This window comes from Pyrus communis, chromosome 14, assembly GCF_041283825.1.
Source record: "Pyrus communis isolate YQ-2024b chromosome 14, ASM4128382v1, whole genome shotgun sequence".
Taxonomy (NCBI): domain Eukaryota; kingdom Viridiplantae; phylum Streptophyta; class Magnoliopsida; order Rosales; family Rosaceae; genus Pyrus; species Pyrus communis.
Genome location: NC_142578.1, coordinates 18,786,071 through 18,801,962, shown reverse-complemented (window position 1 = coordinate 18,801,962; position 15,892 = coordinate 18,786,071). Strand labels below are relative to the sequence as shown.

At 37.8% G+C, this 15,892-nt stretch overlaps 1 protein-coding gene and 1 long non-coding RNA gene across 4 annotated transcripts; one reads left to right on the top strand and one right to left on the bottom strand.

Moving 5' to 3' along the window:
• Positions 1 to 1,803: 1,803 nt before the first annotated feature.
• Positions 1,804 to 10,013, bottom strand: LOC137712835 (L-galactono-1,4-lactone dehydrogenase, mitochondrial). 3 transcript variants are annotated; one of them, XM_068452008.2, is made up of 7 exons: positions 9,251 to 9,996; positions 8,562 to 8,812; positions 7,943 to 8,128; positions 4,956 to 5,358; positions 3,760 to 3,900; positions 3,272 to 3,446; positions 1,804 to 2,247 (listed from the first exon to the last, which is right to left on the bottom strand). In XM_068452008.2, exons 1-6 carry the CDS (start codon positions 9,908 to 9,910, stop codon positions 3,288 to 3,290), a joined length of 1,800 nt encoding a protein of 599 aa, XP_068308109.2. In that variant the 5' UTR covers positions 9,911 to 9,996; the 3' UTR covers positions 1,804 to 2,247; positions 3,272 to 3,287. The 3 variants fall into 3 exon arrangements, with proteins under 3 accessions (XP_068308109.2, XP_088540365.1, XP_068308107.2); XM_088684239.1 differs by having other exon boundaries at positions 2,202 to 3,079; positions 9,251 to 10,013; XM_068452006.2 differs by having other exon boundaries at positions 2,202 to 2,531.
• Positions 1,991 to 2,586, top strand: LOC137712836 (uncharacterized). Its single transcript, XR_011065248.2, has 3 exons — positions 1,991 to 2,032; positions 2,112 to 2,211; positions 2,396 to 2,586. It is a non-coding gene; the product is annotated as an uncharacterized LOC137712836 (long non-coding RNA).
• Positions 10,014 to 15,892: the final 5,879 nt, after the last annotated feature.

Below are 15,892 nucleotides of genomic sequence, written 5' to 3'. Positions count from 1 at the left end.
ATCCCATGGGACTCGGAGAGGACTTTAATTATGTGTTAAGCATGCAGCCAGCTTAGCTTCTCACTGTGCAATCTGCAGTGATAAAACTAATCAATTTATGTAAAATAAATGGAATTAAAGAGCTTAAAGTTTCTCGCTAGATAAACAATTATCTCTCGGGTCATGGCCTTAGGTCATCTCCAATCAAAAGGGTTAAATATAATCTCGTACAGAATTATAGCCTTGCAAAATATTACTTTTAAATGTACAGTGTCAATGTCATACTCATATATCATCTCTAACCAAAGAGACTAAACATAACCCCCTCAATAATTTATTAGTTTTAAGTTTATATTTTAAATTTATTAGTTAATTGAATTAAATTACCACTTGATGTTTTCAACTTTAGCCGTTGAATTTAAATCAATTATTGCAACTGAGGAGTTGGGCCTTAAAAAATGGTTAAGAGGGGGCTATATTTGGCCAATATGATGTCCTTTCATCCAAATAATGGTCTGAGAGGCTCTATACAGTTATAGTCTAGCCAACATTTGGACTTCATACAGTTATAGTCTAGCCAACAGTTGTTTTTGAGCAAATCATGTTATTTTATAATTTTTGGACCTTTAGCTCTCTCCGTTAGAAGTGACTCGTTAAGGTGCACATGGCGCATTGTGATCGGAGGATTTAAGACCCTTATCTTTTCCCATCAAGTCATTTCGCCGTTTGACTTGGCCGTGATTATAAGGATTACGTTGGGCCAGCCCTGCTACGCTAATATGCCTATCAAGCCTTGATAGTTCTACGGAACCATTTTGGGCTTTGCTAAGCCTTCGATGCCCGCTAGCTTGGCTGAGCTTGATGCCGTGTTGTTAAGGCCATCTTCAATAGAAAAAGTTAAAAATTCAAAAACTAAAAAATTATTTTATTTGTCGAAAAATTCATCTCTAATTAATAGCTAGACTATAATTTTATGGAGCTCATGATGCCATTATTTGACCAAAAAAGGCATCAAGCTGGCCAACGACTAAATTTGAAAACATGCAACGGTAATTTAATTAAATTAACCAATAAATTTAAAGTATAAAGTTTAGAATAATAAATTATTAAGGGGATATAATTCTGAATGGGACTATGTTTAGATCTTTCGGTTGGAGATGACCTTAGTGTCAGTGCAGGAGGTGATTCTTTAGAAACCTGTGCGGAAACGTCCACAGCATTGTCGAAACCATGTTTTACTTTATTCCAATAGAGCATATATTCTTTGTATAAACTACTTGCCGAGTTCACTAATGAAAAAAATTTAGCATTAGTGTACAACTGTCATGTTCTTACACATTTTCTCAACACTTTGGTACTTTTTATTCTCCTCTTGGGCAAGTAAAGAATCCAAATCAAAAGCAACCCCCATCTCTCTCTCTCTCTCTCTCCCTCTCTATTTTTTTTTTATTGAGACTTTCTGTTTGCTTTGGAATTGTATGACGCGGATGAGCCTTGCTTTCTTTCAGTTTTTCTAATGCAAATTTTGGGTCACTAAATCTGTTTGCTGGAAGTGATTATGTAAGGGCTAGAATCACTTTTGACTTTTGAGGCATGAGAAGTGCTTCTCTATAAAATGAGTTAACACTTTCTGATTTTATCGAGAAGCTCATGGGAGGTGGTTCTGCATAAAATCTCCCGAAAGTGATTCTACCCTAAGTTGTTTTAAGGATGCACGACTGACGCCAACTCTTTCCGGAGCCCTTTCTCAAGAATCAAAACCACATGTCAGCTGAGCGGGTCAAAACTAAACCTATGTGAATCATAATATGCTCTTCAAATACATGGACCAACTAGAAGCACTTCACCACCACCTTTAGCAGCCGACCCTTATCCGAATCTTTAATCCAGTATTACAGTGGCCCTCTCTATATATATGCATTCACAGATCAATCACCATAACTTCCACATACAGATTAACACCAGAGTCACCGAGAAAAGTTAGCTTATAGCGTCGCTCGTTTCTTCTCCAAGATGGCCAAGACAGGGACACAAGAGAACCAACCTCCACCAGGTCTCCCATAACACATCCCGTCTTTTTTTGCGCGATAAAATCTCCTTTGGCTCACTGTTTATACTGTTTTGTTTTGAAGGATACCCAACTGCAACCGAGAATCCACCACCTTCCCCAACCGGTGAGAAGTTTAGGCCTCGTACGAAGGCGAAAGGAGAGAGAGGCTTCATTGAGGGATGGTAAGTTTATCCATCAATTTGTATTGTCAATCACCACTGTAGAAAATTTCATGCATCTATGAGCCTCCTATTACCTTACTCAAAAGACAACACTCAAAACTATATCATACAATGAACTAGTACAAAGATTTATGGCAATTTCAAGCTAATCATTTTGTTTCTTTTGTGTTTTGTATTGGTGCAGCCTCTTCGCCTTATGCTGCTGCTGGCTTTGTGAGGAATGCTTCTGAAGTCCTTACGAACACAACTACCATAATAGCTTACTCGTTTTGTATCTCTTCTTATCTTCGGGTGGTTTAACGGACTGTTTCTATTTGTACCTGCATATTCACATTATTGTAATAATATAGCATCATATTTTCATTCCCTAAGAAATTAAGGTTCATTAACTTTTGATCAGTTGTTTGCCATTGGATAGTGCGAAAAGGCCTATCCCTTCATCCTTTCTCCTTATTCTTTAGGAGAGGTTCCTAAACATGCACCACATATAAGCAACTATTTAAGCTACAACATAGTAGATCAACAAAATTTGAGATAAACCCCCCCCTTTGGAATGATTAAAATTATTCTTCACACTATATTTGTACACTACTACTCGGTAAAAAAAAAATGCCACGTACAAATAATAAACACAATCCTGATGGATCAGCCTTTAAGATTGAACGTAAAAATCTAACTCAAAAAAATTTGACAGTTCCCAACAATTTAAACAACCATGCAACTGCTATCGAGCAAACTCAAACTGTATTGCTTATTAGAAGAAGGCGGAAACTTAATTATACTTTTTCAGGCAAGCTCCAGAAACAATACTTCTCTCCAATGGCCATCTAGGCCTGAATATCAAAGTCACTATCTTGGATATCGAAGGCTGTGTCAAAAAGGCTTCTGCTTAGTACCATTATCTATAATCTTTATAATGCACCACACCATATTTCAAGATTCCTCTTAATTTTAAAGTCATATTCTTGAGGCTACAGATGCTCAAGGCAGGTTTGGCAAAAAGATTGGAGATAAAATGCATTCAGATTTGAGTAAAAGAACGCACTAATGAAAAACTAACCAATGAAGGATGGCTCTCAGATGGAATCTGATAATGGGAAAAGCTTTTCCAGCTTGTTAATTGAAAGGATCCTGTTAGGGTCCAACTCCCTTCGAGCTTTGTTGTACGCATCAACTGGAAATCGCTTTCTTAGTCTGTCCTGGAGAGCGGCAAGTTCATCCTTGTCCTTTGGAACCTGCACATGACAAACGTGTAAATGCTTGATAAATATAACACCTTGTATTGAGCCAATTTACAGAGATAAATGGGTGGAATTCCTTAGAGGAGGTTGGTAATTAACAAACAATTTTAATCTACATATACTACTCTAGTTGTTCCCATAGAAAGATTGATTGTTAAGGTTGCATTTCAATGACCCTTTTAAAATGTATGACTTTGTGGGTATAGAATAACAGAAACTTTAAGTCTTCTGGACTTCGTAAAATTAAGGTGGCAGCATCTTTTTATAAAGAGATTAAGAAGATAACAGTGTAAGATGAATTTAGTACCTCAATCTTAGCCCAGTGTTCATAAGCGGAATACTTATCCCACAACTGTGTCTGGGTCAGTCGCCTGTAGTGAAAAAACTCTTCTGTAATTTCCTTTCTTTGGCGGGGATCTGTTGTAGGAAGGTACATGATTATACCAACCTGTTGCAAAATTAAAAACAGCTTTGACATATGAGCGTTGCAGTTGGTAAAACATTTTGATAAGAGAGAAATAATTCTCCAAACATGTATACCATTAAGCCCAAAATATAACTCAATCCAAAGGCTGCTTCTAATGCAGATTTAGAAAGTGATGAAAGAAAAGAGCCACGGGCAACTGAATGTGATTGAAACTTGATGCGGGTTTCAATTTTGGTCAAGCAACCTCTACTGAACCATGGTCCTCAAAAGTTTTACAAATTATTTGTCACCCAAGCCAGATTGAGATCTAAAATATGAACGTCAAATCATTATAGCAGTACTAAATATCTAAGGTAGAAGTGTCAGAACCTCAGTGTAACAGGGAGTGATTACTTATAACTTGGTAAGCATATTGAGTCATGTTCTTGTTTGATGTTTAATAATTAACTACAATTTTCTTGATTGGGGAGGGGGTGGAGGAGTGTTGTATTGAGTGTATCCTGCATTTCTCTTTGAGGTTGTTGAATTAGTTAAAGATCATGTTCACCTTACTTGTATTTTCTTTTATATTTACTGATAAAGTTTGGTCTCTTATACAAACACAACATAAATGTCAAGTAGGTTGAATTCATGTATACATGTTATTGTGACCTATCAAGTGGGTTGCATCATGTCATGTCATTATCATTAGAGATGATGATATCGGCTTATTATATGGGTAAATGGGTTCTGGATACAATCCATTTATTAACAGGTTACACAAGTCGTGTTGTGTTACCTATTCAATAAACATGTCATGTTCCTCTTAGGACCTATGACACAAACACCAGTAATAAGCACGAACTTCATCACTAACTCTCAGTTAAACCTAAAGGGAATATCATAATACTAAACCCCGCAAGATTTTTCCCACCAATTAATCTATCAAGCTTTCCTCAGGTATCACTTAAAATACTCTTGTATGCAGGCTCGACAACTGATTCATCTTTTTATACTACTTTCTTACAGCTTTCTGATTCAAATATGGATAAGAAGTAACTCAAGAGATATACGGAAAAATTGGTTCGTCAAATTACCCATGAAAATACATCTTCCTCTCTTGTGCTTGAAGCTGGACTCATGGGGCTCTTAGTGCAGGCTGTCCAGCGCTGCTCTATTGGGGCAGGTGCAGGTATCTCAACCTTCTCAATGAGCTGCTTTAAACCTTCTATGTATTCAAGGTCTTTCATGCTTGGTTTGGCAAGGGTTCCCGCTGGAAAACATGTCTCTGAAACCCACTGTTGACCACCACAATCAAAACCCAAAATTTCATCACTCCATCCCACTCTGTATCCCTCCGACTTCTTCCAGAACTCAGCCTCAGCTTGGTTAACCTTTACAACGTGATCTTTGTTGAGAGGATCTAGGGCGAGTAGTTTATCTCTTAACTCAGTAAATGAGAGCTCATTTATGTCTACTTCACTCTTATCTGGAACTACTCTGCAAGTAACATGTGTAAATGGTTAATTGCAATGAACAGATGAATCAACATAACAGCAATACAGAGGGGTTTTTTTATATGAAACAAAAAACAATATGAAAGAGATATCACAATGGAGGACCATGTATCCATTTTATGCAAACGCAATAAGAAAAAGAAAACAATACAACTTATAGAAAAAGAAGAAAAAGGTTTGAACCACCTCCTTAAGGGAGCCAGAGATTCCCAAGATGAAAGCTTTAGGACAAAAATCTGATACTGCAATAATAAACCCATCAATAAAATTCTATATTGTTTCCCTGATAGGAGACAAAATGGCCCATCAATCAAATTCTCAAATAAGTACTTTTACTAGAATACACAAAGAATTCTGGAACCAAGATCTTTTATCTTTTCCAAGATACAAAAACAAGATTAAGGATTGAATCAAAGGGAATCCACCATCTCTCTATTACTACGGTTTTAGAAAATATAGACGAAAGTAAAACAATCAATAGAATTTGCGGAGGAAGACACTAGAAGATCACAGATTACAACCATTAGCATTAGATAAAGGGTACAGTATAGGAAACAGAAGGATGAAAGAGCATATTCTGCTACTGTCCTTCCCAAAATCAACTTAAATAAAGATGCAGTCATGATATTCTCAGGAAATAGCCTCCCAAGGACACCTCGGAAATCACCACATCAGACCCTGAATAAGCCCAACTGTTTTCATGCAAATCATAGAAGCTTTTTATCCGATTTTGACACAAAGAATTCTTCTCTGAAAGAAATCCCAAAAACCAACTGCCCAGAAAGAAATATTACTCGTATCAAATATTCTCCAAGGTCATACCCGATTTGATTGAGGCTGAGAAACAGAGTTCCAACTAACCAAGTGACCCTACTACTCTTCCCAAATAAATCTCTCATAATTAACCCACCCCTTTCTTTGGGAATCAAACAAAGACGAATAATAAATGGAAATCCTTTCAAGAAATGCTTCTACTATATTAGCCTCCCCCTTTCTTATGAAAATTAAAATAAAATAAAATAAAATCCACTTGTCCAAGCATCCAAATCTCCCATCATCCTCTCAATCTCTGAAGCCTAAAAACTATCACTTCTAAGGTTTCCTCACAATAATGTTCCCTAAGTAAATTGGAGTAGATTTTGAAAAAAGTATTAAGTTGAGGTTTTTTCTCTAAATCTAGGAGTGAGGTTTTATTTATATGTCTATGTATGGTGGAGGGGGTTTCATTAATTATGTATTAGCCAATTGAGGGTTAGTACAAATTAGAATGACAAGTAGAACGCTGGTGTTGTACTAGTAGATAAGGATTGTTATTAGTTTTTCATTAGCCAACTTGAGGGTCAGTTGTGGCTTAGAATGATACAGTTGCCTACTATATAATATGTGTGCTCCTGTAAACAGACGCTCTCATTGAATCAATTGCTTGATCTCGGATATTCATAGTTCTTGATTTCACTAATGAACTTACGGTAAAAGTTCCCACCATTTCCTGAAGACCATCCCCTATTCTTTCTTACTTGGCCCCATGGAACAGAAAAACCATCATCCTGACAAAACCATACCAACCTAGGACATCGGCTTCTTGGGCAATGATGATTCAACTTCTTCTCCCACTTCCGTACTTGATAGAAATAAGAAATCCATTATTATTCAGCTTCAACTCTGATGACATCCAACTGCTTCCAAACAAACAACTCTCTCCATTCTTTTAATTAATCGCATCAATCAGAATTATTTCCAACAATACTAAACATCTGGAATCCCAAATGAACATGACACTTCCAAGAATTTTTATTTTTCTTCTATGCAACTCTTCAACAAATGCATGTCTCTCCCTATATCGTCTTCTCTCTTTTATTTGTAAAGACAATCAGGAAAAATTAGAAGATAAAGCATATACTCAATACACATATAAGAATGTTGAAAGTAAGTCTATCTCTCCTACTCAGTACAAAATTTACAAAGAACTATAACAATAAAAGTCTATCACTCCTACTCAGTACAAATATTTACAAGAGAGATAGCAATATGCAACGCACACCCACCAACATGCATACAGTGTTCCATTGGATGGGATTTCATGACCTCGGTTGATCTTTGTTGAACAAATCCCAACCAAGGCTAACCATGCTTACTGGAGTACATGTTTATGTGTCTATATTAGTTAGTAGGAGAATATTTTTACTAGTTTATAAGCAGACTCTCAAAGCTTATAGCCAGTAATAAGAAAACAAGAATTTCAAAGTCAATGAAACTGAAAGAGAGAAATGAAAACAAAATGAGCAGCCATTTAAGAACATGATGAAAAAATATTTGTTGCCCATTATGCCATATTGCTCTAGTAGTACTTTGATGCCTTTACTTGATTGTACTTACAACGTACTCCAAGCCAAGGGAATCTAAAGATAAAGAAAAGACAAAATTGATAAAGGGGAAGGATAGACATTCGGCGTATGCTTATATAGGGCTCAAAAGATCTAATATCATCACTTTCTTGTCCTTCAGTTCCACAAGAGCAATTATCTTTCTAGATTATGTGGTCGAGCAAGAACAGTAAACAATTTTACCTGTACTTCTGGAGGCACTCCGTGTAGAGATCTCGGACGTGCTGTATGGATTCATCACTGCTATATTTGGGTTTGAACTTCGGGGGACCTTTCCATTTTGATACAGGGTTACATTTCACAACAACAACAGTGTCGGTATATGGAATATAAAGGTACTTCACATGTTTATTCTCGGATAGCAATTTCCTGAGGAGGGAAAGAAAAATATTTCTTAAACAAACAGATTCTGTAGAGAGAGAGAGAGAGAGTATTGCAGCTAAGCCTCAGTTATCAATGAATTCTGAGATTTAAGAACCATAAGCACATTGGTGCATGCAGTGATCAACAGTTTTTATTTTTCACCACAACATATTGCTCGAGTTCACAAGTCGCTACAATCAAATAACGTTGAGAATAATGTAATTATCTTTCAGCACTCAATCCAAGTGTTTTCACCATCCATTAAAAATGTGTAAAACCCTATTATCAAATTTTATTAGATTGTTGGCTCACTCTATACTTTTCAGCTTCCCATCAATTTGTTGCAATTTGTAAGTATTACTCAGGAGAGATTATGTACTTATTTTTCTGAGTAGAAGACAAATTGATAATTCTACCAATGAAAGGAATAAAGAGTTACTTATGATTTTTCTTGATCTCTGCCATGGTTGAAACAGTAGTGTGCTCCACAAGCTCCTGTCTATCAACACATTGGATGGTGACTTCAGCAACCACTCCAAGGCCACCAAGGCCACAGCGGGCTAAATAAAACAGCTCTGGATCTTTCTCTTTAGAAACTTCTATTGTTCCCTTAGCAGGAGTGACCATTTTCATGCTGATTACCTGCTCATCGATTGGAGGCAATCTTGCACCAGTACCATGTGCACCAACCTAAAACATATGAGCAACATCATATCATAACTATTTAGAAACATTTAAAATCCCTTGATACCTCCCTATATCTTAACTAGATAATTGATCCTCTCCTTTGTTTTCCCTACACTATCCTAAATAGACAAGAAAAAAACATCCGAAAAGTATCCACACATCAGTATCCTTTTATGGGTTTCGGATTATCAAAATTACAAACCCCAACAGAGCAACACATCCAAGAATAAAGATGACTACTTTAAAAATGATCTGGACTACACTCACATATATATATATATATCATTGGATATAAATCACTAAAATACAAAGCTGAAACAGACATAAGTTCAGACCATCTTACTTAGCTGATAATGTAGGAGCAAAATACAGATAAAACCGCTATCGTTTCTTCTCAAAAAAAAAAGTACGGATGAATTCCAATGTGAATGCAAAACCCACCTGCAAAATGCCACCAATCTGCTGCTCCCTAATGGAGGCAAAGTTCTGCAGAGTAATCCCATGTTCCTTAATCCCATCCACCAACTGCTGCACTCTTATCCCAGCCTGCACTCTCACCCTCTTCTTCTCCTTATCCACCTCCAAAACCTTATCCATCAGCGCCAAATTGACCATCCCTGCCCTGGACAGTCCAATCCCATTCGGCGACAATCCGGACCCAACTGGGCGAATCCGGGTTTTCTTCTCGTGGGCATCCTTCACGACCTTCTCCAGCTCCTCAAGCGTTTCGGGCTGGTGGAAAACCCTGGTCTGGACCTCGTGGGTCCCGCTCCAGTTGGAGACTGTGTGGAGGTCCTCCGGCAGCGGAGCATACCGGAAAATCTGGGCTTTTTTGTGCTTGGCGTTTTCGGGGAAAGGGAAGGAGTAGTAGGTGGCGGCGGCGCTGAACAGGACGAGGGCGGTGTAGCCCAAGTACTTGCGGAGCTCGGAGGCTGAGGAAGATGGTGCCGGCGATGACGGCGATGAAAGGGTGGATAATGCGCGTGTTGAGCTTACTGGGTTCAGTGGGTTTTGAGGGACGGTGGTGGAAGCGACGGCTCTCAGGTTGCTGTGGTGGTGGTGGGACTGGACGGAGCGTCCGAGAGTGAGAGCTCTGAGCATTTTTTCGTTTTGTTTTTTTAAATTTTCCTTTTGCCCTTTTTTCGTTTCGTTTTTCTACTTCTTCTGTATTTCTTTCTTTATTTTCCTTTTATCAAACTATTTCTTTTCTTTTGGGGAGATGGTGAGTTTGGGTTTATTCGTCAATGTGAGTTTTTTTTTTTTTTTTTTTTTTTCAAACGATAAATTTTATTAGATTAGTTATCGATAAGATTTGAATAACACCGCCATATAAGAGCTCAACACATTTCCTAGTAAAGAGCCGCTTGGAGTTTTTCTTACTTTTTGGATTTAGACCATTTATAAGATGGAATTTGCTAGTTATATATCCACGTCCATAACTTTTAATTTTTTGCTATTAGATCCTTGTTGGGCGCATCCAACGTTTTATTTTTTATTATTCTTTTTTTTTTTAACAAGCGGTATTATTTAATTAGGAAGCTTTAATGAAAATGATTTGAGCTCGTTGTAGTCATATCGGACTAGGAATGTGTTGTGTAAATCTTAGTATATCTAAGAGTATCTTGTAGTTACCTATAAGAAGTTGATAACCTATTAAAAGATGTAATCATATAAGGGTAAGAATTCTACCCTTCCTACTACTATAAAGACATAAGGGGGTGATACAACACTGGTAAGAATTCTACCCTTCCTACTACTATAAAGACATAAGGGGGTGATACAACACACACCTCAACATTAAATCTCTCTCTTTCTCTCTTGTTGCCGCATGCCCCATCTCTCTCTATTCCTTAGATCGCTCAGTTAATTAGGCCTACAACACATTATCAGCACGCTCTTGCCAGAAGTTATGGAACTGAAGGATCATAAGAGGACGCTAACTTCTACAAATTCTACCCTTCCTACTACTATAAATAAGGCATAAGGGGATGACAAAATACACACCTCAAGATTAAATCTCTCTATTTCTCTCTTGTTGCTGCCGACCCCCTCTCTCTCTATTCCTTAGATCGCTCAGTTAATTAGGCCTACAGTGGAACTAAGTTTATTTAAAAAAAAAACATCTATTAACTTTATTTAATGTAAATGGCTAAAAAATTAATGAAAAATGACAAAATATAATATAATAAAGAAAAATACTTAAACCTCATAACTAAGAATCAACCCCACATGCAAAACCAATTTTTCTTTTTCCAGCAATACCCCTGACAGAAGACCCATTCCGTTAGTTAATCTTACTACCTTATTAAACATGTAATGATCATATGGACTCCACCGTCCCCACAAAACTTTGTTTTTGTTTAAAGGAAACTTCCTTTTCCCTTACTTATGCTCCAATCACCATTCAAATTCAATGATAATGGTTTCTTACTTTCAAATTAACCCAAGGGAATATGTTAGGGAGTTACAATAGTTAATGACACTAATTATAGAATATTGGCCAATTGTCCGTTATGTTGTAACTCTATATTTATGTGTATATTTATGGTTTTTAAGATGTAATCGTAGAGTATTAGCTACTCACTATATATATATATATATATACACTGTATATTGATGGTGTAATAATCAAGGAAAATCAATTTCTACATGGTATTAAGTTTCTAACAAGCCTCGTTTGATCCTCATTCTTTGTGTTCTCTCTCTCATGGTTTCCTCCTCCATGTTTCATCCTCTCTCTATTCCCAACATTTCTCATCTTGTTTTTGTGAAACTCACTGACACCAATTATCTAATATGGGAAAGCCAAGTCAAACCTTTCCTTCTTGATCAAAATCTTTGGTGTTTTGTTGATTGTTTTTTCCCATGTCCACTTGCCACTATTGCTCCCACTTACTCTTCTGACAAGTCCTCTGACCCTCCAACTGCATCACAAGATTCACAACCTAATCCTGATTACTTTTCTTGGTTTCAAACTGATCAAAGTCTGATCAGCATTCTTCGTGCCACGTTGTCTGAAACTATTCTTCTTTAAGTGGTTGGTCTCTCTACCTCCAAGGATATTTAGGATTGTCTTCAACAAAACTTTTCGCAGCAATCTCTTGCTAATGGGGCTTAACTGAAGTTTCATCTTTTCTCTATCACAAAAGGTACCAAGTCGATCTCCGACTACCTTGCTCATGCTAAGAATCTTGCGGATCAACTAATTGCCATCAATGACCCTGTATCCAATTCTGATTTGGTCACTTTTGTTCTTCGTGGTTTAGGTCCCGAATATGGCATGCTTGTTACGGCTATTCTCCATTTCATGCCACTACCTAGTTTTTCTGATCTTCGAGCTCGTCTTTTATCCTTTAAGGCTCAACAAGAGTTGACCGTGCAGATGACTGCCAACGCTCAATCAAGTACTTTTCTCTCTGCTCTTAATCCACGCAGACCCTGCACCCCTTGAACCCGTGTTCAACCCACTTGTTTTCCTGCTGTTGCCTCTGCACAGGGATATGGTCCTGTCCGCCCGCCACTCAACCCGGCTCATTCTCAAGGCCTCTTAGGTCTTTCGCCTCCTCTTCGGCAATGCTAGAATTGCCGACAGCATGGTCATCTTTCTACTCGGTGTCCTCAACCTCGTGCTTTTGCTGGTATGTATATTGCCTCTTCAACCGACCCCAATTGGTACTTTGATTCTGGAGCTACCAATCATATGACTCATGATGCACGCTCGGCTTCTACCTCAATTCCACAATCTTTTTCTGACCAAGTTGTTATTGGTAACGGCACTTCCCTCCCCATCACTCATTCTGGTAATGTCTTTTTCACTTCTGGTACTTATGTTTTCCATCTTTCCGGTGTCCTTCGTGTTCATTCCTTACATAAAAATTTGTTATCCGTTGCTCAATATACTAAAGATTCTCATGTTAGCATTACATTCTTTCCATGGGGCTATACAATTCATGATTTAACCACTGTAGTTCTTCTTTTTCAAGGCCAATGTAAATATGGTCTTTATCCTGTTCTTCCAACGCTCTTGTCTACCTTACCGGTTGCACTTGCTTCTGTAGTTGTGTCGTCTTCCGTTTGGCATCATCGTCTCGGCCATCTGTCCAATAAAGTGCTTCGCACACTTGTTTCTCAGTCATTTTTAGATTTTAAATGTTTGGCAAATCAATTTTGTAGCCATTGTGCCTTGGCCAAATCTGTTAGGCTTCCTTTCTCTTCTAATGAACATAATTCTGTTGCTCCTTTTGAATTAATACATTTAGATGTTTAGATGTCTCCAGTTATTTCTACTTCTGGGTTCCGTTATTATGTTTTATTTACAGATGATTATACTCGTTTCTCTTGGATTTTTCAAATGCATCTCAAATTTGAAGTCTTTGGTCATTTTTCCAGTTTTGTCATGTATGTCAAAAATCAATTCTCTTTGTCCATTGAACAAATCCAAAGTGATGGGGGTAAGGAATATGATAACTTCCAATTTAAGCAATTTTGTGCCGCTAATGGAATTGTGCATCATTTTTCTTGTCCACACACACCTCAACAAAATGGTTTGGCTGAACAAAAGCATCGTCATATCATTGACATGAGTCATACTTTTCTTCTTACTGCTCAAATGCCTCATCATTTGTGGGCTAAAGCCTTTTGTACAATTGTTTACTTAATCAATCGACTTTTGACTCCATTACTTGAATAGGCTTCTCCATATCAAAAATTGTTCTCTCACAATCCAGATTACTCACTCATTTGGACATTTGGGTGTGTATGTTACCCATTTCTTGGTGATTATGTTTCTAACAAATTACAACCCTTCTATCTTGAGTGTGTCTTTGTAGGTTACAGCTATCGTCATAAAGGTTACCGCTGTCTACATCCTCCTATGGGTCGACTTTACACTTCTCGTCATGTGAATTTTCATGAAGCCAAATTTTATTTTGGTGCTGCTGACCGTTCCACATTTTTCATGAGCACCGACTTTGTCCTTCTATCTGTTGACTTTTGCTTGGACCGAAATTCTTTTCCAAGGCCCACCACTACAACACAAGACTTAAGTCATATTTTTGTCTCAACTCTAATTCATTAATCAGACCAAACTCCCAATCCCATTAACCAGACTTTTCAACCCGTGCCTAGCACCCAGTCTCTCCCCTCTGCAACTTCTTTAGAACCCATCTTGTATCTACCGCCTTCCAGCACCCCTATTCCTGATACATCACCGTTCCCATGAATCTCCAGCCATCTATCTTTTATTTAAACTCGTTCTAAATCAGGAATCTTCAAACCAAATCCCAAATATGCCAATTTCTCCACCCATTACCATCTCTCTCACGCCCTGACCACACTACTCGCCTCTAATGTTGAACCCACATGCTACACTCAAGCTGCTCGATCTTCAGCATGGAAGCAAGCCATGCATGATGAATTCAATGCTCTTCTCAAACAAGGTACCTGGTTCTTGGTTCCTCCATTCTCCACACAGAACCCAGTTGGCTGTAAATGGGTTTTCAAAGTCAAACGGCGATCCGATGGCACTGTTGAGCATCACAAAGCACGTCTTGTGGCCAAAGGATTTCACCAACAATATGGGGTCGATTATTTTGATACATTCAACTCGGTTATTAAACCAATTATGATTCGAATCGTGCTTAGTCTTACAGTTAGTTCCGAATGGTCCATTCAATAACTTGATGTTAAGAATGCTTTTCTCCATGGCGCCTTATCTGAGGAAGTTTATATGAAAAAACCGCCTAGGTTTGTTGATCCCAGCCGACCAAATCATGTCTGCAAACTTCACAAGGCTATATATGGTCTTAAACAAGCACCTCGTTTAGTTTCAATGTTTTGGTTCATTCTTGATTTGTGTTGGTTTTACTCAAAGCCGCTCTGATGATTCCATGTTTGTATATTAGGATCAGTTTCATAAGATGATTTTGCTTTTTTATGTTGATGACATCGTGCTCACAGGTAGCAGTCAGTCCTATTTACAAGCTTTTATCAATACTTTTGGCATTGAATTTGACATCAAGGACCTTGGTCGACTTCATTACTTTCTTGGTATTGAGGTTACATATGAGAAAGGTTCTATTCATCTTAATCAGGCTAAATATGCTCTTGATGTCCTTCAACGCAGTAACATGTTGGCATGTAAACCGGTTTCTACACCCATGTCGTCTAAGAGCAGCCTTTCTCGCACTCATGGTACTCCCCTATCAGACCTCACCCCATATTGACAGATTGTCGGTGTTCTCCAATATCTCACCATAACTCGTCCCGACATTTCATATGTTGTACAACATGTTTCTTAGTTCATTGGATCTCCCACTGATGTTCACTATGAAGCAGTCAAATGCATCATACGTTATCTCAAAGGTACACTTAAATATGGCCTCCCTATTCGCTATTCTACGAATTCTTCATTTATTGTTGCTTATTCAGATGCGGATTGGGCAGGTTGTCCTGATACCCGCTGGTCCACTACTAGGTATTGTGTCTTTTTCGAACCTAATTTAATTTCATGTAGTGTAAAGAAGCAACGTACTGTTTCATGTTCAAGTGCCAAAGCTAAGTATCGAGCCTTAGCCTATACATGTGCAGATACTATATGGATTCAAGGTCTTCTCTATGAACTTCGCCATTCTCTCACACATCTAATTATTCTTAATTGTGACAATCTAGCTGCCACGTATCTTGCTGCCAACCTGTTTTTCATGCTCGCACCAAACACATTGCTATTGATTATCATTTTGTTCGAGAACATGTCACTTCGGGCAGTCACCGAGTTTGCTTCATCCCTTCTACTTATCAACTAGCAGATGTTTTTACCAAGGGATTGTCTGCTGATCGTTTTAGGCGTCTTATTTCCAAACTTGTCTCTTCGCCAGTGTCAAGTTTGCACGAGGATGTTAGGGAGTTACAATAGTTAATGACACTAATTATAGAATATTGGCCAATTGTCCGTTATGTTGTAACTCCATATTTATGTGTATATTAATTGTCTTTAAGATGTAACCGTAGAGTATTAGCTACTTACTTTTGTGTGTGTGTATATATATATACACTGTATATTGATGGTGTAATAATCAAGGAAAA

What these genes read in the sequence shown, in the direction of transcription:
- LOC137712835 (XM_088684239.1), bottom strand. Translation starts at nt 9,910, where the DNA reads ATGCTCAGAGCTCTCACTCTCGGACGCTCCGTCCAGTCCCACCACCAC. An exon ending in AGGAAGATGTATTTTCATGG is followed by an intron (nt 3,901 to 4,955) that starts GTAATTTGACGA and finishes ATTTTGCAACAG; the next exon opens with GTTGGTATAATCATGTACCT. An exon ending in AACACTGGGCTAAGATTGAG is followed by an intron (nt 3,447 to 3,759) that starts GTACTAAATTCA and finishes TGTCATGTGCAG; the next exon opens with GTTCCAAAGGACAAGGATGA.